General features: G+C 44.1%; 2 protein-coding genes across 23 annotated transcripts in view; one reads left to right on the top strand and one right to left on the bottom strand.

The window, feature by feature from the left end:
• Positions 1-1,126: 1,126 nt before the first annotated feature.
• Positions 1,127-4,103, bottom strand: CCN1 (cellular communication network factor 1). The gene is made up of 5 exons (XM_040470836.1): positions 3,775-4,103; positions 3,260-3,473; positions 2,553-2,909; positions 2,210-2,421; positions 1,127-2,092 (listed from the first exon to the last, which is right to left on the bottom strand). The coding sequence occupies exons 1-5, from the start codon at positions 3,835-3,837 to the stop codon at positions 1,790-1,792; spliced, it is 1,149 nt and encodes a 382-aa protein (XP_040326770.1). The 5' UTR covers positions 3,838-4,103; the 3' UTR covers positions 1,127-1,789.
• A 308-nt stretch (positions 4,104-4,411) lies between these two features.
• Positions 4,412-23,090, top strand: part of LOC121027404 (uncharacterized) — an 88,638-nt gene continuing 69,959 nt past the window's right edge. For 10 of the 22 annotated variants that reach the window (XR_005788714.1, XR_005788712.1, XR_005788706.1 and 7 more), the window contains exons 1-4: positions 4,948-6,468; positions 6,599-6,757; positions 7,253-7,431; positions 8,469-8,615. Coding sequence is in view for 3 of the 22 variants with exons in the window: in XM_040470838.1 (XP_040326772.1) it covers positions 6,207-6,468; positions 6,599-6,757 (421 nt within the window). In the remaining 19 variants the exon portion in view is untranslated. The other 12 variants (XR_005788716.1, XR_005788709.1, XM_040470838.1 and 9 more) reach the window with 10 other exon arrangements.

Here is a 23,090-nt window from a genome sequence, read left to right as displayed (position 1 = left end):
TCTTTTAGGAATGCTCTGCATCTAGCCTTTGACCTTCTGGATAGCCAACTCTATCTAACTGCTCCCTCCTCCAGCAGCATAACGTATATTATAAAAAGGAAAGGGGAGGTGGGGTAGCTGGGTCCTCACGCTATTGGAAAAGTACTTGAAATTCCTTGCATTCCTTTGCATTTAACAGCATGTTTACCTAATCATTGGCTTATTAGGATTAACACAAGTCATTGCTTCAAGCTCATTCGGTGAAAACAAACTGACTCCTATAGACTCCAAGACTTTTTTCTGCTCCCAACTAAGGATGGATCGATCTTTCGGTAGCTCTCCTATGCTTTCAGAACAATATTGGGAAAATATAAAGTTATAAACAAGTGACCTTCTATAACACATTATCCAACCAGACTTAATCTTGCCCATGAATTTAGATATGGGCAGCCTGGGTTATGGACTGTTTCATTCAAGTTCCTCTCTCTTCTTCCAAGGTGACAAGCATAATAACCTAGTAATTAAAATGATAAACGACCCTACTATACCCACCTTACAATGATGGAGTGATGGAGACCCTTAGGCTTTGAATTCTTATGAAAATAAAGCATTATTATTATTTTTTTAATTTTTTTATTTATTTTTGAGAGAGAGAGACAGAGTATGAGCGGGAGAGGGACAGAGAGACAGAGAGGGATACACAGAATCAGAAGCAGGATCCAGGCTCTGAGCTGCCAGCACAGAGCCCAACGCGGGGCTCAAACCCAGGAACCATGAGATCATGACCTGAGCCCAAGTCCGATGCTTATCCAACTGAGCCACCCAGGCACCCCATAAAGCATTACTATTTAAATCACAAATTTAGCTTCAGATTCCTTGTGCTTCCTAGGATGCCTAAGTGTTCAACATGTTTTGAAAACAGATTACTTTACATGCAGAGATTTTTCTCAACTGAAGAGAAAAGCAGTCATTGTCTTACTTTTGTAGGTTAGTTCCCTGCTCTTATCCCAAGCTCCTAGAACAGTTCCTGGCACAAAGTAGACACTCAAGTAGTCCTGGTTGAATAAGTGAAAGAATGCATAATACGCTAAGCTTTTGCCAATGACTTTGGATAGTCTCTGAAAATATCGAATGCCACACACTCAGATATTAGGTAAATATTTCTTTATTAAATGATTAATTCCATAAATAATTTCTTTTCACTGAATATAAAATTAAAATCATTTACAAATTATTCCAGTATTACATTTCCCTTCCCTCCCCAAAAGCTACATTTCGATAAATAAAAACATTCAGTCTTAAAACACCTGATTTCTGTTTGCAGTTTAGAGTGCAGATAGCTGCCTCTCACGGTCACTCACAGAGTGTCCCCTTCAGGAAGGGATGGCACCCCCTCCCATTTACTTCTTTCAAAAGATGAAGGCTTTAACTGATCAACTAATCTTTTTTTTTTTTTTTTTAACAATTGTAGAACCAAAAGGAAAAAAAGCCTAGAGAAAAATATGCTTACCAAATAATTTACAAACAGAAAACAGAACGTCATCAACAGCACAAGCTCCAAAATGAAGCAGTAACGTGGGCTCCAATATTATGAAGCGAAGTATTCTCCCATCGTGGCTGCGTTAGTGTCCGTCCATCTGCACCAGCACACCTGGCAGTTTCAAAATACCTTAATACTACTCAAGAATGAGCAATGCATCCCTTCTACAATGAGTCCCTCACCCCCACCGCCCCCACCCATATCTCTGTGATTCTGGCACTCTTCTCCCCCCTCGTTTGTTCACCCTCGCGCTGGAAACCCAGGTGGCATTTAGTCCCTAAATTTGTGAATGTCATTGAACAGCCTGTAGAAGGGAAACGCCGCCTCGTTGGCATGCGGGCAGTTGTAGTTGCACTTGCAGGACTGGATCATCATGACGTTCTTGGAAAACGTCTCCCCATCTTCGCAACGGAAGCGCATCTTCACAGTCCTGGTCTGCTGGGGCGTGCAGCAGCGGCCGTCCACGCACGAGCCGCAATACTTGGGCCGGTATTTCTTCACACTCGAACATCCAGCATAAGTAAACTTGACTGGTTCGGGGGATTTCTTGGTCTTGCTGCATTTCTTGCCCTTCTGTAAGAAAGAGGAAAGAAGGAGAGTCAGGAACAGTGTTTCTCTGTCTCGGAAGAGAGGTTCACATCTCGCCCAGCTGCCAGGCAACAGTCTCCAACAAGCACCAGCGGAACTTACTTTCAGGCTGCTGTACATCTGCTGTCCACAAGGCCGCACTTCACAAATCCGGGTTTCCTTCACCAGGCGGCATTCAAGGTTGTCATTGGTAACTCGTGTGGAGATACCAGTTCCACAGGTCTTGGAGCACTGGGACCATGAAGTTGTTTGAACGATACATTTCTGGCCATGTAAAGAAGGGTTGTATAGGATTCGAGGTTCCATTCCAAACGCTAGAGACAAACAAGAGGGAAAATTTCTCAGAGGCGTAATGACACCAACAGACTCAAGGAGTCGTTTCTACAAAGCTTCAAACTAGGAACGTATTTCAGTACAAGGTCTTTCAGGCTCAGTCTCAACTTACCTGGGAGCCGCTTCAGGGAGCCGCCTTTTCCAACCGCAATTAATTCATTGTTCCTGGTTAACTCCACCTCGGAGGCATCAAATGCCAGCCCCTTGCCCAGGAGGCCATCCCGGTCGTCCGCGGGGTCCTTGGCACCATCCTCGTCACAGACCCACTCCTCACAGCACTGCCCGGTAACTTTGACTAGCCGGGGGTTGGGACAGCCCAAGTTGGGGAGAGAGAGTTCTTGGGGACACAGAGGAATGCAGCCCACAGCGCCGTCGATACATGTGCACTGATGTTTACAGTTGGGCTGGAAACTTTCCCCATTCTGGTAGATTCTGGAGTTATATTCACAGGGTCTGCCCTCTGATTGAGCTGCAAAGAGCACCGAAAGAGAAAGGGAAAAGAGGATAAAGTTAAGATTCCCAACCACGGCCTGAAACTCATACATATTTTCTGCTGTTAAATTCAATTTATGGTAAAGTTCCCTACAATTCCTCGGGGACTCCAGACCAGAACAATAAGTTAGTCAGGAATCACTTTTCCGTATGCGCTTTTCGTTGGGCCCAGACACACTGAATTGCATTCCAGACTGCTGAAATCATGTGCCTTTCTGCCAAGCTACCAACAACAAAGCATCACCATACATGGTCTCAAAATTACTAAACTTCTGGACTACGGGGACTATTATTTTTTTTAAAGGGGCCAAACCACAAGCATCTTACCTCTGCAGATCCCCTTCGGAGCCGTGGAACTGGCGCCGAAATTGCATTCCAGCCCCTTGGTGTGGTCGCAGGGTTGCATTTTGCTGCAGTCCTCGTTGAGCTGCTTGGCGCAGACCTTACAGCAGCCGCAGCCGTCCCGGACCAGCCCGACTCCCGGGGCGCACTTGGGCGCCTCCTGGGGGCAGTGGCAGGCGGCAGGGCAGGTGGAGAGCGCCTGGAGGGGGGTGGGGGGACAAGGCACGCGTGAGACTCGGCGCGGTTAGCAGACGAGCCCAGAGAAGGGAGGGTTCCTCCCACCCTGTCCGCAGGGGGTCTCTGATCCCGTCCAACCCGGCCACCCTTGGCGGCTGCGGCTGCCAGCAGGGCCCCCGACGCGTCTCCAGGAGGGGGTTGAAGAAAGAGCTAACCCGAAACGCCCCCGAACTTTTTAGTTTAGTTTTCTCTGCGGGGAGCAATCTGGGGAAAGGGGAAGGGCCTGGAAGAGCGGATGGGGGAGCGGAGGCAAAAGAACTCACCAGCCTGGCCAAGTGGAGAAGGGTGACGGCGAAGGCGAGCGTCCTGGCGGTGCGGGAGCTCATTGTGGCGCGCAGGAGTCCGGACGAGCGCGGAAGCAAAGACGCCGATACACGGGAGCGCAGCAGTCGAGGTCTGGTGCGTAGATCCGGGAGACGGGACAGGCTCCGGTCCGTGCGGCGGGGTGGCGGGCCCGGTGGCAGGAGGGCGAGGGCTGGGGCGGCGAGCGGGCTGCAAGCGTCCTTCTCTTGAGGTCCTTACCGAGGAGGCGCGAAGGGCGCGGGTGCTGCTCGGGGGCGCTCTCGCTCGCGGTCTGCCCAAGCGTCCAGAGCCCGCCTTTTATACGGGCCGGCCGCGGCGCCGCGTGTTGCAGTGACGTCGGCTCTGTCTGCGCGTTCCAGAATTCTCAAACATCTCAGGAATGCTGGTTGGCGCGGGCTGCTGCCAAGCGCCTCCCCTGGCCCCGTTGCACCTTTTTTTTTTTTTTTTTTTTTTTTTTTTGCCCTGGACCCGTCTAGAAAACAATCTACCGTTTTTTCCACTTTAAATAATGACTTCGATTGGGAGGGCTCTTTCTGGCGTGATGGTGGTGATGGTGGTGGAAGGGGCAAGGGGGGGCGAGTTCAAAACTTTGCCTGGACTGGGAGGGTGGGAGGACCTGGGAGGGAGGAACAAAAGTGGTTTTGTTTGGTGATGCCGAGTTGACCGGGCAGCCTTGGAAGCCCTCACCCGGGAAGGCAGCGAGCTGTTTGCTTGTTTACAAAGAAGGTGAGAGTCAAGTTATCTATGGAGAGGCGAACGGGGAGGGGGAGTGTGTCTGTGAGCCAGGAGTCTATTTGTGGATTTCATAGAGGCATGCTCGAATCAAGTCCCAGCTTTGGTATGGTGTTTATTAGCCAAGTTAAGTGTATTGCAAATTAATACCCGCAGTGGCATTTATGAATGGGGGGGGGGGGGAATCAGCTTCCCCCACCGTCTGGCAGATTCCCAGGCAGAGGTCTTCCCCCTTCCGCCCCCCCCTCCCTTTTTTGGTATGTCGTACTTGTTTGTTTTTGGAGGTTCCCACTTTAGTTCCAGCCCACTGCCTGGGTTGGAAGTCCGAGAGGAAACAAACGCAGGGAGTTCTCCGGGAGGCTGACTTCTACTTCCTCACGGATGCGGGAGACAGGGTAAGCCCTTCCAGCCTCCCTCCCTCCCCGGTCGGGAGGCGTTGCTAACTAAGCAGCCAGCCAAAAGCAGAGGGGACCACCTTGCAGTAATTTGTCCTGAGAGCATCACCTGTATATACTGCAATGCCAAGCCAGATTCCAGCACCATTGGGCCCAGTGGGTCTAAAGCTAAAAGTTTCGTGGGGTTTTTAACACTTTTCCTTGGGACCACTCAGAAGCCTCCCATTTCAAATGGATTGCAATGTTTTTCTAGCCAAGTACCGAGGAATACGAGATTTTCGGATATACTGTTCTGTAATAAAACTGTTAGCAGAATTTAAGATCCTGTTTTACCTGCAACACATGCCGTAGAAGACCCCCCACCCACACTGTTTGCTTTAACACTATCAGTATCATTAGTGTTACTGATAAATTCTCCCTCAAAGTTTCAAAAACTACATTCTTGTGCAATTTTAATAAAAACACAAAGTAATTATGCCAGTCTTTTATATGTGCTCTAGAACTTTTCGTCCTTTCTAATGTGTTAGGGCTGTTCTTCACAATTTAGCAGTCTTGCTTAAGAAGTCCCTCAGTGCCAACTTTTCTGTGAATTACTCTGATAAGTACAATGAGAAGCTATTGCAATGAAAACATTATCCAATAAAGAGAACTGCGCAGGAAAGAGTTAAGTTTCATTCATTCAAAAGTGCCCTTTCATAAGTCTAAGAGGCTTTGGCTTGTGGGAGTAGGATCTCTAAGGCTTTGTTGGAGGGTTTGGGGTGCGTGGCTTACTTTTCAGGACTTGTCAGGTGTTGTGCAAATAAATAGGAAAATCTGGGCCCTACTTGGTACTCAAGACAGTCCATCCATTATTACTTAGAAAACGTTTTTTTCCTGCGTTAAAGCTTCATTATCGTTTCCCTCTTAATGAAGTGACTGGGGATGGGGGTGAGTAGGCGCAGTACAGGGTGGGAGGAGGTCGTGGGGAGAGAATGGAGAGGAGTGTTCCTGGCTTCTGTTGTGGAGTCTTTTCTATTTGACTTCATGGTTGTAAGTATTTCCAGATGGTGAATCAGACACCAGACGTAACAATATTTCCATATTTGGGTATAGCAGTAGCCTGCGTTTTTAACATTTTTCTGCCTCTGTTATCCAACCACAAAGCATTCTTGACAGCTTCAAATGTTGTTAAATATAGACTTAACTTCTGTTCCCAGAGCAGGAAATTCTTTGGAATTCCTTGTTTTTCACGCAATCTGTCTATCATGATTTAAAATAAAATTACAATGGATGATCCAACTGGCCAGTGTATATACCTTGCTTGCTCCTTTATTGAGGGGGACGGGAGATATGCAAAGAGATTCAGTCTGCCGCACAGCTTTGAAACACAGGCCATTCCAGAGATTCCTTTAAAAATCAGATTAAAGTTTTCTAACAAGGGTGTGTGGGTTTGTGTCTGGGCTTCAGTTGGGGAATCTTGGAGGATGAGTTTGCCCTGGAGGAGAAACTTAGAGAACCTTACCATCAGCCGCCCATTTAAAGCTGCGAGTATGTTGGGGTGGGGGGGGTGGGGGTGGGGAGCTGGAGCAAACCGGGCCAGGAGGTGGGGGAGAGGGAGAGACTGGAGCAACCTATGTGCACAGCCTTTCCATATACTGCGTCCTGGTGCGCCTGCTAGTAAACGACGGCATCGGACCAGAGGAACAGCAGCTCCTCATGTCTGGCTTCAGGACGGTCCAGAAACCCCAGACGTCCCGTCGCCTTCTCGCCTTCTTCGCTCAGGGCTGCAGATCAGTTCACGTTGACATATTAGAGGAAAATGTGCAAATGTTTATGGGTAAGTGTCTTCGGATGCTAATTCTGCATGTTTCTTTTGCTCTTTTTCCTCACTCCCTCCCTGCATGCGCGCCCCATGATGGAATAACGGGCCGCCTTGTTTCCTTGTGCTGCAAGGCACAGAGAAGGAGCTGCTTGTTGTCTTCAGCAGCTCCCAGGTTTGAGCTGAGTGATGGGGACATCTCTCACTCGCTGCTGCCAGGGAATTTTAGGTCACCAAAAGAAGGGCTCACTGTCTGGCGGCAACTGAGAATAAGAATCACCCTAAAACTGACGACTCCGGTTTCCTAGCCCTAGACCAGTGGTTCTCAAACTTTGGCGTGTCTCAGAATCACCTGGTGGACTGATTAAAAGACTGATTGCTGGGCCCTACCCCAGAATTTCTTATTAGCTACATTTCTAACAAGTACGCAGGTGATGCTGCGGCTGGTGGTCCTGAGAACCACAGCCTTGGACGGTTAGGAGTCCATGTGCGTGCGTGTGCCCTCGTAGTCAGGTGCTCTCGCCCGCACACCCAGGCTCACAACTTACACCTGTTACAGCCACTTGAATGAACAGGACAATTTGTGGTGACGACGAAAGGCCGGCTTTAAGGTGGCGCCGCCGGGCCATCCCTTCCACCCCGCCGCGATCCCCCACCCCCACCCTGGGGAGTGATGGCAGGGAGCGCCACAGGTGATCCGGCTGACCGCGGGAACTGGACGACTGGCGCGCGGGGAGGGCCTCGGCTGCCCCGGGGGACCGCTGCGGAGACCGGGTGCGGGGTCCACGCGGCTGGGGGACCCGGGCTGGGGCGGTCCGCGCACCAGGCCGCTCGCTGCCCGCCGCCCCCTGCCGGCTGCCCGGCCCGCGCGCCCTGAGTCGCCGCGGTGGGCAGGACTCGAGGTTTCCGGCGCGCGGCGCCGCAGGACGTTTCCAGCCCCGGCCCATATTTGGTGAAAGTCTTTCAGGACTCCGTCATCCAGCTCCGGGGGGCGGCGGCGGCACTAGGAGCGGGTCCGGCGACGGCGCGGCCGCCGCGCTGCTGCTGAGTGCCTGGGCCTCCGGCCGCGGGGCCTCAGACGCGGCGGGCGCAGGATCGAGCGCGCGCGGGAGACCGCCGCGGCTCAGGCCCAGCCCCAGCCCGCACCCCGGCGAGGGCCGAGGCCCAGCCCGCGCTGCGTGGGAGGCTGGCGCAAAGGGCGCCGCGGCCGGATTATGTCACTTTTCCCGTCCACCCCACTGTTGACTCTTCCTCCCAGCGGGGCAGCGAGTTGCTGCGTTGTGCCAGACTTAGAGGGTACGCCCAGGCGCGGGGGTGTGGGCGTGTGTGTCAGAGGGTGGCGTTTGCTCAGGCTTCGAGCCCACCCGAGAGCAGAGACGTGGAATCGACTCTGGAGAGAAGTCCCAAAGGCCTGGGTCCTATTATCTCTAGAAAGGAGAGTAGCTAGAGCTCGCCTCTCGGTTTTTTGGGGTCTTCTACAGCCCATTCCTCTCTTCCTCGTCAGTAAATTCCTAGGCGGGGGCCGCCGGGGGGGGTGGGGGTGGGGTGGGGGCGGATCCCTGGAGGGGAAGTCCTGGCTCTGCTGTCCACTAGCCTGCAGCCTTCGGTAAGCTGTCCATCCTTTCTAGACCTTGTACCCTTCATCGGTATAAATTGGGAAAGGAAACCAGTAGGTGGTAGAACGGGAGCAACCCCTTTCAGAGCTAAATCTCTTGCCATTCTCTCCTAGTAATGACAGAAGCAAACAGTACCACTCTAAGTCAGGCACCGTTCTGAATGACTCCTGTATGTTGACTCATTTAACTCACCAGTGCCCCATTGAAGCAGATCTTCTTGTTAACACCATTTTCTCTCTAAAGAAATGGAGGCACAGAAGGTAAGTGACTCACCAAGACACTCACCTGGGAGGTAGCAGAATTGGACCCAGGCGTCTTGGTTCCAACAAGCCTTGTACTTGAACATTGTGCATACTGTCTGTTCCCCATCACTTCCTTCAGGCATTCAGGCCTGTCCCCTTTCCTAGAACTTTACCTTTATTTAACTCTATCACAACTTACCCAGATATTCCAGGATAAATGCATCGGATAGAAAAATAGTTGATGAATTAACTGAAGCTTTGGTAACCTCTGAGGAGGAGAGGGGAAGGGGGGTTGCATTTTAATGGGAAAAGCCTTAATGCACATACGTTCATGTAGTACGCTTTTAAGCACCTTGGCAGGCTGGTGGGAAACACATCTAGGACCTTTGGGGTTCTGATATCTCACAAGCCACATTGATCAAGGAGTCTCAACATCTGGAACAAGGCTTTAGCTAGTAGAAATTGCATTTGTCACAGAGATAAAGTTTTCAAGGTCACTTACTTGATTGTTCATCAGTCTGAGTGTTCCTTATGGGCTGAATATGCTATGAACCTGTTTTTTGCATTATACATCATGAGTATATTTATCTATATATCTGAGGACAAATTGTTTATTCCCATTGAACCCTGGATTTATTCAGAGCTCATGATGTGTCATGGCACTGTGGTAGGAATTAGTGACAGCAAAAAGAACACTTTAACATTGATTCTGGAGGATTCTGCAGTCTGTTGCTGAAGTAGGTACAAAGTAGTGTGTGGACACGTCTCTGCATGGGGAGTGAGGGTGGAAATACTTGGAGTCTGAAAGGATGAGCAAGAATCTGTATAAGTGCTGCCGAAGCGAGCACAAGATGAGCAAGAATCTGAAGGACATTTGAGACAGAGGGAACAGGGTCTTGACCATGCATGACGATGGTACACCTAGTGTGTCTGGACTACAGGATTCCTTTGGGGAACTGGCAGCAGGTCTGCTGGGACCTTCTACAAATGGCCTTACCTGTTATAACACTGGGACTCTGGCCGTCAGGAGCCATGTGAGGCTTTGCCTTGGTTTCAGCATCTATAAAATAATGGGGTTGCCCTGGCTCAGGGTATGTGCACTAAAGGGCTCACAGGGATCAGCCAGGTAAAAAATGATGTTTCAGGGATTTGTGGTAGCTGATACTTGGCCTCAGCATCGAGGAACCATGGTGATAGTGGGGACCAACCTTGGGGGTGCTGAGAAGTTGATAGGTGAAAATGTAGGTCCAGTGTTTGCCCATTTTCTCATTTTTTAAAGGATACCAGGGATCTGGATTTTTCTGTAAAGTCCTTTAATTTTTTACATGTTGGAAATTAATTAAAACAGTTAATCTAAGTTAAAACTCCATCTAAGTTAATCCTAGGCAAATCAAGGAAGGCAATGTCTGGGCCCTGCCAGTTGTGATCTCTAAGATGAATGACCCTAGAGCCTGTCCTGCTCCAGCATTCTGTTACCCCCAGCCATTCAAAAAAACATCAGATAATAGCACCCTGGGCTCCATTAATTGTTAGATTGACTGGACTTTCATTTACTTAAAAAATAAGGGTGCCACTTAACTCAGTTGTAGGAGTTTACACTTTATCAACAAAATTGGAATGTGTCTTTTTCTTATTTTCTACTTTACTCCCAAACACTACTGGGTCTCCCTTTCTTCTCCCCCTGAATTTATGTTGTAAGCCGCTGGCATTGCCTTGGCAGCATAATAGGAAACACTTTTTTTTTTTTTTAGGGCATCTGTATCCAATGGGAACTATATCTGTTTATTTCTTCCACCTGGCGTCTGTCCACAGGAAGCCAGGCATTTCTAACCCCCTTACCTTACAGAACTTATTTTGTTCTGTAACAAACATTTTGTTGGAACGGACTAGAAGGCACCTCTCCCACTCCACCCTGCAACCCATCTTCTAAACATGATTGAGCAATATGATATGTATTATAAATCACTATCAAATGGCTCCAGATTTAGGTGATTAAGAATTAACCTTCTCCTCTTGTGTTTTATTTCCAGAGATAACCTGTCTCCTAATTACCCACTTAAAACCGCACATACCACATTCAGAATTTAGAAGAGGTTTGATTTGGGCACAGTACTTGAGCACACAGATAGATCCTACAGAGAATTGAAGCAATTTATTCTTGCCAACTTTTTGCAGGTCCAAAGATTAAATGAAAAGGAGCATTCTGGCTGTGGGGCTGATTATGTGAAATAAGACGTAAGACATGTTTAATGCTCAGCAGGATGCTTGGCACATAGTAAGTGCCTAATAAATTCCAATTACTGCTACTGCTAAGCCCCATCATTACCTTCACTTTTACTACAATTAGCATAGAATGAGCTAGTTTTATTCTCTAGAGAATATTCTGCATTCTTTGAACTAGATGAATTCAAGCTGTAAAAACATTTGATAAGTGGTATATAGATGAAGTGATTTAAAAAAAACCCATGCAGCCCAGTTTTCTGGCTTGCACTGGAGCCCCAGTGACCATTTAAGAAAGCGCCCAGGCTTTGCCTATCATGGAATTGCAAATTTGCCTACAGGCAATAGTGAGCTGAGGGGCTTTTTGCCTTGGTTTCCTCTCCTATAAAAAATAATGGGATTGCCCCAGCTCAGGAATCGTGCACTCAAGTGGTCCAGGGACCAGCCAGATACAAAACACCATGCCTGAGAAGTAATGCCAGCTGACACTTGGCCTCAGCATACAGGAGCCATGGGGATAGTTATACCTATGGGGTCTGGGTTTTACCTGCCAAAGACTAGGGAGTTGATACATATAGCTGAGTTAGTGATTTTATCTAATGTTTATAACCTTGTTGGCTATAGTATTCCATCTTAGGTCCGTTTAAATGATGAGAAAACTGAGGCTTAGCTACAGTCAGTAACTGGTGCAAGGGCACGGAGCTATCGAGGGAGAGCAGAGTGTCTGTTTCTAAAGGCTTTTCTTTTGAGGGAGAACATGGGGTTTGCCTTCTGTGAAACCCACCTAAAAGTGTAGAAACTTGCCCTCAACTTCTTGACTTCCCATTAACAACTGACTGTGGTTGTTACTTAAATGTATTTCTTTTCTTTTTTTTTTTTTAATGTTTATTTATTTCTGAGACAGAGCATGAGTGGGGGAGGGGCAGAGAGAGGGAGACACAGAATCCGAAGCAGGCTCCAGGCTCTGAGCTGTCAGCACAGAGCCCGACGTGGGGCTCAAACTCACAAACTGTGAGATCATGACCTGAGCCGAAGTCAGTCGCTCAACCGACTGAGCCACCCAGGCACCCCTTTAAATGTATTTCTAAGTGTGTCTTGGGTTTATTTGGTTTTCAGTAATTGTGGGCCCCAGTTTCTTCATGAGAGTCTGGTGATGAATGAGTTAAACAATAAAAGAGGGTTCCCTCCACACAGAGCCCCTTGCCTAAGCTTGCTTCTATTTCCTCTGAAGAAAAAGAGATGTGTCAGAACAAAGGAGGAACTCAGAGATTGAGAGATATTTCTACTGTAACTTAGTCATCACCATCAGTTTTGTTACTGGAGGCAGACAGACCTGCTCCCGCTCACAACCATTGGTCACCCTCCAACAGTTACTAAGCACAGAGCCCTCCAGGCACCCACGAACACCCTGTATCTCTGAGACTTGCACAAAGTGTCTCTCAGCCTTGGATGTGAGGGTGGGGTGGGGTGCCCAACATTATGACAATAAGTAAAAAGCAAAGAGCAGTTTGAGGCTAGTCCTAGGCATTTAACAAAAAATCTTGAACCCCCTTTCCTTTGAGTAGGCTTTAGCTCTCAAAAAACAAAAACAAGACAAAACAACAAGAAACCCCACTGTTTTTCAACAATCTTTTTTGTAGTTTCTTTTTTTTTTTTTTCATTCTTTTAAATTTGAGATACAATTGATGTATGACTTTATATTAGTTTCAGGTATACAACATAAAGATTCAATATTTGTATATATTGGGAAATGATCACAACATATATGTATAGGTAACACCCACCAACACATATAGTTACAGTTTTCTTTCTTGTGAGGTGAGCTTGTAAGATCTCTCTTAGCAACTTTGAAATATACAACACAGTAGTGTTAACTATAGTTACCATGCTGTACATGACATCTCCAGGATTTATTTATTTTATAACTGGGAGTTTGTACCTTTGATCACCTAAACAGTCAGTTCTTTTTTTTTTTTTTAATTTTTTTTTCAACGTTTATTTATTTTTGGGACAGAGAGAGACAGAGCATGAACGGGGGAGGAGCAGAGAGAGAGGGAGACACAGAATCGGAAACAGGCTCCAGGCTCTGAGCCATCAGCCCAGAGCCTGATGCGGGGCTCGAACTCACGGACTGCGAGATCGTGACCTGGCTGAAGTCGGACGCTTAACCGACTGCGCCACCCAGGCGCCCCCTAAACAGTCAATTCTTAATGGACAAAGATAATATGTGTTCAGTGCGTGAATTTCTGAGACTCTGGGAAAGGCCGCTGGGGAATTAGAAGGTGTAGACTATATACCGAAAGACTGCAGATCCAGAAGATTGATAGTTCAGGTCAATCCTATAAATACGGTATGCATGCCAGACTTTGTGCTAGGTGGCGATACAAAGAAGAAGAATATCTAGACTTTGTCATCATGGCTCTCACAGCCTGGGAGAGATGTGGATGTTTATGCAAATAATACAATACATTGATTGGGGCCTCTGGATGGCTCAGTGGGTTAAATGTCCGACTTCAGCTCAGGTCATGATCTCACAGTCTGTGAGTTCGAGCCCTGCATCAGTCTGTGTGCTGACAGCTCAGAGCCTGGAGCCTGCTTCAGATTCTGTCCCCTGTCTCTCTGTACCCCTCCCTTGCTCATGCGCGCGCGCTCTCTCTCTCTCTCTCTCTCTCTCTCTCTCAAAAATAATAAACATTAAAAAAAGTAATACAATACAGTGATTGGTGCTCTAGGTACAGTGCACCCAAACTCCTTTGGGGATACAAACAAGGGATGTCTAATTTAGAATCCCACCCTTTAAAGATGTGAGGACTTGTTTAGTCTGTAAATTTTCATGGCTGGGAGGGATCAGGCACAGTTATGCACAGGCACTAACATCCACATTCCCTTTGAAGCTGGCAATTGCATAAAACATGCACATCTTCGTGAGACATTAGCAAACACCTAAAAGTGGGAACCTGAAGATGAGCCTCTTAAAATGCATTGATTACAAACAAGAGCAACCCTTTGGGTGCTGTTAGATATTCTTATCACTATGGATCTTTTTTCCCTGAGAGGGGAGGGAAGGGAACTTACATTTACAGGACACCTGACAGGAGCCAACTGCCTTAAAGGTTATCTCATTTAATGTTCAAGAAAATCCTCTAAGGTGAACATTTTAACATCTTTCTAAGCTTAGTAAGTGGGCGTTCAGAGAAGTTTAAGCAACTTGCCCAAGATCAGACAGTTAGAATGTGACCAAACAAGCATTCTGACCCAGTCCTGTGTGACTCCAAAACCTGTACCGTTTCTACATTTCTGCTGCACTGTCCTGACTCCCTGAATTTCCGTTCCCTGTATGAGTGTTTGCTCCTTCTCTGTTTTCTTATATTATTACTACCTCCCCTTCATAGAGCCAGCCTTTCCCTTTCTCTTAGCACTTTCATGCTTATTGATGTTGAAGTCTTTGAGCCACTGGTGAGTCTAGCTTCTAAAAGGAGGTACAGACTAAAGTGAACGAGATCATTACCATCTTGTCGACATTAACACCACATCGTTAAAATCAGAGAGCAAGCATGGTGATATTAACCTTCACTTACATTTGCTTCCCTGCTTAGCACTGTGTAGAATGATTTAGAGGTATGTGATTTCTCCTATCTGGGGACAGATGACAAGTTCCAAAGGATGTGTGTGGAGTTTAATGAGAAATAATGACGGAAGTATGATTTAGGGATTCTGTCTTTGAGAGACAGAGGGAAGTCACCTGCATGGCTCAGTGGGTTAAGTGTCTGACTTCAGCTCAGGTCATGATCTCGTGGTTTGGGAGTTTGAGCCCCGCTAAAAGCTCTGTGCTGACAGCTCAGAGCCTGGAGCCTGCTTCGTGTTCTATGTGTGTCTCTCTCTCTGCCCCTCCCGGGCTCACGCTCTGTCTTGCTGTCTTAAAAAGAAACATTAAAAAAAATTTTTTTAAGACAGAAGAGAAGTGCCATGGCAAAGGCTGCAATACAGTGCAATACAGGCTCCGTAAAGACAAGATGGTAGCAATAAAAGGTAACAGAAAGAACAAATACAAAGAGAGTGGAAACTCAGAAGGAAGCTAGATGACTATATGAAGAAGGTCCTGGGCCAATACACTGAGGCATATTTGCGCACACACATTCACGTGCTCCTGTGTTGGGGAAGGTAAGGATGGGAGAGTTGAAATGAGAAAATCATAGTGAATTATGACATTCCCATGGATTCATTTTGTTTTCCTGTTACCACAGTTAATCTGGATTTCATTCACCTTTCTTTCCTCTGGGCTTTCACCACCTTCTAGGTCATCTTTCTGCTATTTTGAATAGAGAAATGCTTTACTCTCAGTCCAGGAAAGGTGACCAGAAAGGACCTACTTTCACAGCTGGGCTGTTTGTTTGCAAGGGCTTCAACCCTGAAAGCACGGGCCACAGAGGGAGGTGGGGATGAGGATGGGAATGGGGGCAAACTCAGGGAAGACTTCTGAAGTGGCATAAATAAGAATTGAGACAATTTCCACTTGAAGTCACCTCTCCACTTATGAGTCATTAACCATCTGGAACCAAGTGCAGTTAATTTAGCACCACGCTGGAAAGCTTATAACGTGAACCACATTCCAGGGCCCGGGCATCCAGGTTTTAATCCTTTGTAAACGCCTCTCTTTTGGAACACAATTTGGTGTCAGTACATAGGAACTAAGAATTGTGCCAACTGGTGAGTCATCGCTCTCTGCTTTCTTCCAGAGCACTGTGGGAAAAGGATGGGCAGACTGGGTCAGATAAAACCCAGTCCCACCCAAACTCTCACTGAAGGCTGGAAACAAATCCATTTTTTAAATGTTTTTAAAATCTAATTGGACTCAGAAAAGAGATAATAAGCCTCTGTTCTTTGGTTTCAACTTGGATCTGAAGCCTTGTTTTGTTTTCTAAGTCTCTAGGCTATCACACTGGGTTATAACTTTTTGGTTTGTGCTTGCCTTTTAAAGGACATTTATTGGGGCAGTTGGGTGGCTCAGTCGGTTGAGCCTCTGACTCTTGATTTCAGCTAGGATCATGATCCCAGGGTCGTGGAATCCAGCCCCAAGTCGGGCTCTGTGTTGAGCGTGGAGCCTGCTTGGGATTCTCTCCCTCTCCCCTGCTTGTGCTCTAAATAAATAAATAAGCAAATAAATAAATAAATGGACATTTATTAAATCATTAATGATCGATTGCACTGTGGTAGGTTTTGAGGATACAAAAGCGTGGTTCCTGACTTTGAGGACAATACAGGCTAGAGCTGTGAGGGCATACCTAAATAATGTGTGTGTAAATACTATGTAGTAAGTCTTTTCTTGAAGGTACAATGGGCACAATCTCTTCTGGATCTCTGTCTGAACATGGACCCATACTAGGGATGAGGTTTTCTTATTGCACTGGACGGTGTTGCTCTTGGAATTCCCAGTGCTTCCTCTGCAAACTTGGAAGAACAAACTATATTTTTCTCTGCTTGAACTTAATTGACTATGCTTATGATATAGTATCAGCATAAGCCTTGGGAGTCCTCTAACACTCTCTCCTTAACAAAGGGTTGGATATTTTTGTCTTGAATACCTTTCCACTTTTGGTTGGTAAGCTGTCCAGGTGTTTATAGCCTTTTGCGTAAACTTGTGTCTTCTGGTGTTCTAATGATAACAAGTGGCTATGTAAATTAATTCTTGGCCTTGGCTGAAATGGTGCATGGTGAATCTAAAGATTTCCGTTACATAGTTTGAAACATAAGGCCAGTTCTTTGAAGCCTTTTTCCTAGGCAGTTGACCACAATGGGAGTGGACAAGAAGGGAGGGCATATTGGGTAAGAGGACTGTACTCCAGGATTCTATTACATTTGGTGACATTTTAGAAAACTGTTTAATTTGATTCCACTATTGTTTGTGACTTGCCATCTGGCATTATTTCCTTTCTTCTGTTTTCTTTGGCTTTAGTTTTCTCTTATTTGTCAAGTTTCTTAATGTGGAGGCTGAGGTCACTGATCTAAAGATTTTTTTTTTCTTTCTATTGTAAGCATTTAGCACTCTAGATTTCTCTCTAATCCCGCTTCAGCTGCATCCCACAAATTTTGATATGTTGTGCTGTTATTTTCATTCAGTTCAAAGGACTTTCTAATTTCCTTTTTGATTTCTTTTTGACTTCTGGGTTATTTAAAAGTGTTACCCAACTATTTGGATATTTTTCAAGTAATATTCTGTTACTTATTTTGAGTTTAGTTTAATTGTAGTCAGAAAATAAACTATGTGTGACTTGAATGTTCTTAAATATTTTGAGACTAGTTTTTGGCCCAGAATATAGTCTATCTTGAAAAGAATACCTATGCTGCTGTAGACAGAGTGTTCCATAAATGTCAATTAGGTTATGTGGTGTGATAGTGATGTGCAAGTGTTCTATATTCACACTGATTTTTGTCTACCTACTCTTTGGGTAATTAAAAGAAGAGTTTTGAAATCACCAGCTGCACTTATGGATTTTCTGTCAGTTTTTGTTTGATGTATTTTACACATCTGTTATTAGGTGCATAAACATTAAGGTTTGCTAAATGCTCTTGATAAATTGACCCCTCTCTAATTATGAAATGACCTTCTGTGATAGTTAATTTTATGTATCAACTTGATTAAGCCATGGAGTTCCCAGATATTTGGTCAAGCATTATTCTGGGTGTCTGTGAAGGTGTTTTTGGATATGAGTAACATTTGAATTGGTAGACGGAGTAAAGCAGATTGTTCTCCCCAGTGTGCGTGGGGTTCATCCAATCCCTTGAAGGTCTAAATAGGACCAAAGGCTGAGTAAGAAGAAATTCCTCCTACCTGAGTGCCTTTAAGCTGGGAATATCTTTTTTTTTTTTTTTCCTGTCTTTGGACTTGAACTGAAACATCTGTTCTCCCTGGCTCTTGAGCCTGCTGGCCTTAGGAGCAGAACTCCACCATCAGCTCTCCTGGGGCTCCAGCTTGCCAACTGCAGATCTTGGGACTTGTCAGCCTCCATACTCCTATGAGCCAATTTCTTATAATATACTTTATTATATATTTTATATACACTTCTTTTTTATACATATTTATGTAATGTATATTACAATTATTACATCTTCTATCTGTACCTATTTATATGTATATCTCCTCTTGGTTTGGTCTCTCTGGAGAACACTAATACATTCTCTTTATCCCTAATAATATTCTTTGCTCTGAAATCTACCCCCAACTCCAGCCTTCTTTTCATTAGTTGTTAGCATGCTATATTTTTTCATCTCTTACTTTTAATCCATGTGTGTCTTTACATTTAAAGTGGGTTTCTTGTTTTGCCTGTTTATCCAATGTAGCAGGTATCTATCTTTTATTATTTTTTTAATGTTTATTTCATTTTTGAGAGAGAGAGAGAGCGCACGCTAGCAGGGGAGGGGCAGAGAGAGAGGGAGACACAGAATCTGAAGCAGGCTCCAGGCTCAGAGCTGTCAGCACAGAGCCCAACGCGGGGCTCCAACCCATGAACTATGAGATCATGACCTGAGCCAAAGTCAGACACTTAACTGACTGTGCCACCAGGTGCCCCTGAGGTCTCTATCTTTTAATTGAGGTGTTTAGACCATTCACACTTAATGTGATTATTAATACAGCTGGGATTAATCTGTCATCTTGCTCTTCTCTACGTGTCCCATCTATTCTTTGTCTTTATTTTCAACTTTTTCTTCCTTTTTCAGACTAAATTTTTTTTAGATAATTCTACTTTACTCCTTTCATTGGCTTATGGGCTATAACTTTTTGTTGTTTTATTTCAGTGGTTGCTTTTGGGATCACAGTATATGTTTTAAATTTATCACAGTCTACCTTCAAGTGATTTGATACTGTTTCGCATACAGCATAAGTACCTTATGACATTGCAGCAGTTATCCCTGAAGCACTTCTTTTAATGTTTCTTGTGCAGGTGTGCTGGTGATCAAGTCTCTCAGCTTTTGTGTATCTAAAAAAGAAGTTGTTGAATTTTCATTTTCTTAGCTTTTTTATTTTGAAATAATGTCGACTCCAGGAAATTGCAAAAATAGTACTAGAGTGAGTCCCATGAACTTTTTACTGAGCTTTCTCCAATGGTGGCAGCTTATAACTGGAGTACAATAAAACCAGGAAATTCACATGAATACAGTACTGTTAACTAGACTACTGACCTTACTCAGTTTTTACCAGTTGTTTCATGTACTCATTTGTGTATTTTACCTTCATGTTTGAAAGTTATTTGTACTGGATATTGGACTTCTATGTTGGCAGTCTTTTCTTTCATTAAAAGATATCTCACTGCTGTGGCTTGTGTTGTTTCTGATGAGAAGTCTTCTGACATTCTTATCTTTATTCTTCTCTATGTAATATATCATTGCTGTGGCTGCTTTTACGAATTTTCTGTTTATCACTAGTTTTAAGCAATTTGTAAGGTGCCTTGTGTAGTTTTCTTATGTTTCTTGTGCTTTGATTTCTTGGATCTGTGCATTTATAATTTTCATTAAATTTGGAAAAATTTTTCAGCCATTATTTCCTCAAATACTTTTTGGTGTCACCACACTCTCCCTCTGCATTTAGGAGACTCCATATTACGTCACTTGAATTTTTTACCAACTCAGTGCAAGTCTATTTTATTTTAGTCTTTTATTCCTCTGTGTGTTTCATTCTAGATATTTTTTAATGCTATATGTCAAGTTTATTAATGTTCCCTGAAAGACATATAATCTGTTAATCACATTTTTGTATTATTTTTACATTTATTGTATTTTTCATCTGAGACATTCTATTTTCAATTCTAAAAGCTTGATTTGGGTCTTTTTTTTTTTTTCTTCAATGTTTATTTATTTTGGGGACAGAGAGAGACAGAGCATGAACGAGCGAGGGGCAGAGAGAGAGGGAGACACAGAATCGGAAACAGGCTCCAGGCTCCGAGCCATCAGCCCAGAGCCCGACGCGGGGCTCGAACTCACGGACCGCGAGATCGTGACCTGGCTGAAGTCGGACGCTTAACCGACTGCGCCACCCAGGCGCCCCAGATTTGGGTCTTTTAAAATATCTTCCATGTAGCTACAGAGCATAGTTAACCTTTTTGTGACCTGACCTTGTTGAATATATGGAATGTAGTTATAACTCTTTTAATGTTCTTCTCTATGAATTCTATCATTATGTGTCATTCCTGGGTCTGTTTCTACTGAATTATTTTTCTCTTCAACATAGATCCTATTTTCCTGCTTATTTGAAAGCCTGACAATTTTTGATTGGATGTCAGGCATTGTGAATTTTATCTTCTTGGATGCTAAATATATTTATATTCCTAAAAACATTCTCAGATTTTGTTCTAGACCATAGATTACTTGGAAACAATTGGATCCTTTCAAGTCTTATTTTTAAGCTTTGTTAGGGATGAGAGCTGCATTTAGGCTAGGCTGAATTTGTCTCCACCACTGAAGCTAACCCTTTCTGTGTACTTCAACTGATGTCCCCTGACAAGAAGTTTTTCACTCTAGCTGGTAAAAACAGAAACTATTCCCAGTTCTATGTTTGTTCCAAGAATTGTTCCTTCCACTCCTTTTAGGCAGTTCTTTCCCCAGCCTTGGAATAGTTTCCTCACCTGAATGCACCATTCAGTACTTGGTTGATGACACCAAGGCTGTGCTTTTCAGATCTCTGAGGCTTTCTCTGAGCAGCTCTTCCCTGTCCAGTGCTCTGCACTCTATTCTCTAGACACTTTGGCTTCCCTACACACCTACCTCTGTCTGATCAACTCAGGGAGACTGCTGGACTCTGACTGGGTTCCCCTGCCAATCTGGATATTCTTTTTAGGCAGTTAGCTGGGTTGATTATAGGTGTCATCTCTTATTTTCCCACTCTAAACAATCTCTAGACTGTACTGTTTGATGTCCAATGTCTACAAAATGTGGTTTCATCATACATTTTGTCTAGTTTTATTATTTGTTGCAGGTAGTAAAGTAAATATGGCCATTGTTTCTCCATTTTAGCACAAAATGGAAGTTCTGCAACTGGAATTTTGTTGAAGAAACTTTATTGGTTCCCTAGGGCTGCTGTAACAGAGTATCATAAACTAGATGACTTAAAACAATATAAATTTATTCTCTCACAGTTCTGTAGGCTTGAAGTCCAAAACCAAGGGGTCAGCAGTGCCATGCTCCTTCCAAAGACTCTTCCTTGCCTCTTCTAGCTTTTGGTGGTTGGCTGCAATCCTCACTGTTCTTCAGCTTTAGATGCATAACCCCAATCTCTGCTTTCATCTTCACATGGCTTCTCCGCGGTGTGCCTATGTCTGTGTCCAAATTTCCTCTTCTTATAAAGGTACCAGTCATTGCATTAGGGTCCACCCTAATCCAGTATAATCTCATTTTAACTTGATTACATCTGTGTCTTAGTTCAGGGTGCTGTAACAGAATATCATAGACAGGGTAGCTTAAAAACAAACATTTATTAATCACAGTTCTGGAGGCTAGGAATTCCAAGTTGAAGGTCCCAAGAGACCCAGTGTCTGGTGAGAGCACCATTCCTGGTTTGCAGATAACTGTCTTCACTGTATCCTCCCAGCAAAGAGAGCAGGAAGGTATTCATCTCTCATCTCTTCTTATAAGGGCACTGATCCCATTCATGAGGTCTCCACCTTTATGGCTTAGTTCCCTCCCATTGGCCCCCGTTTCCCAATATCACCCACATTGGCAATCTAGGCTTCAACATGAATTTGTGGGGATGGGGGACATAAACATTCAAGAATTCAGTCCATAGCACTCTGTAATCACCCCACATCAAATAAGGTCACATTCACAGGTACCAGGAGCTAGCGTTTTAACATATCGTTTGGGGGGACACAATTCAATCCATAACAGAAATATTTCTTCTTCTTCATTTATATATATATATACATATACATATATATATGTGTGTGTGTGTGTATACACATATATATTTTTTTAATATATACACATATATGTATATATATAATATATATAATAATATATATATTATATATATAATTTAATGATATATATACATATATATATACATATATATGTGTATATATATCATTAAGTTATATATATTTATATTTATATATTTATATATATACATATATTTACATGTATATATACATATATATTTATATATATACATATATATTTACATGTATATATACATATATATTTATATATATATACATATATATTTTTTTTAATGTTTGAGACAGAGACAGACTGAGAGACAGAGCATAAGCATGAGCAGAGCGGGAGGAGGGGGTGCAGGGAAGAGAGGGAGACACAGAATCCGAAGCAGGTTCCAGGCTCTGAGCTGTCAACACAGAGCCCATCATGGGGCTGGAAATCATGAACCATGAGATCATGACCTGAGCTGAAGTTGGATGCTTAACTGACTGATCCACCCAGGTGCCCCAATATCTTTTTTTTTTTTTAAAGTAAGCTGTATGCCCAATGTGGGGCTTGAACTCACAACCCAAAGATCAAGAATCGCGTGCCGTACCAACTAAGCCAGCCAGGTGCCCCCTTCTTCATTTTTTAAAATGATATTTTAAATTTTATTAAGTTTTTTTTTAATTTTTTAACATTTATTTATTTTTGAGAGACAGAAAGAGACAGAGCACAAGTAGGGGAGGGGCAGAGAGAGGGAGGGAGACACAGAATTCCAAGCAGGCTCCAGGCTCTTAGCTGTCAGCACAGAGCCGGACACGGGGCTCGGCTGGAACTCACAAACCGTGAGATCATGACCTGAGGCGAAGTTGGATGCTTAACTGACTGAGCCACCCAGGCACCCCCCCACCCTGTTCTTATTTTGATTAAAGCATATTTTAGATAAAACAAAGATGATTGATCTTTGTGGAAAACTGTTAAAATACTCTGCATTGTTAGTTTATTTTTGGATGTCCTCAAGTATTTATGATAGTTTCTAAATCAACTCCATATTTATCTTTTCTTAAATATGATTTAATACAATGAAATTATTGCTTTAAAACTTCTAATATTGGCTTTAAAAAAAAAAGAAAAAGTCATTATATATTTTTTGGCCTTCTGTTTCACCCTGAATCAAAGTGATTATTAGAGATTAAAAGGGTTCAAACTGGAAATTGTAGGAAGTCACTGCTGTGATGTTATCTTAAAAGTAGCTTCTTGCTTGAGGATTAAAATGTGTAGTCAATTAAGTTTTCATTATCTGGAGGGATTAGAAGAAATGCTGTCAAATAGGCTGACCCTTGATTCCATTTACAACTTCTTTTT

Source organism: Herpailurus yagouaroundi, unplaced genomic scaffold (assembly GCF_014898765.1).
Source record: "Herpailurus yagouaroundi ecotype Mexico unplaced genomic scaffold, PumYag 77, whole genome shotgun sequence".
Taxonomy (NCBI): domain Eukaryota; kingdom Metazoa; phylum Chordata; class Mammalia; order Carnivora; family Felidae; genus Herpailurus; species Herpailurus yagouaroundi.
Note: the sequence above shows the minus strand (reverse complement) of the source record. Positions and strands in the feature narration are given on the sequence as shown.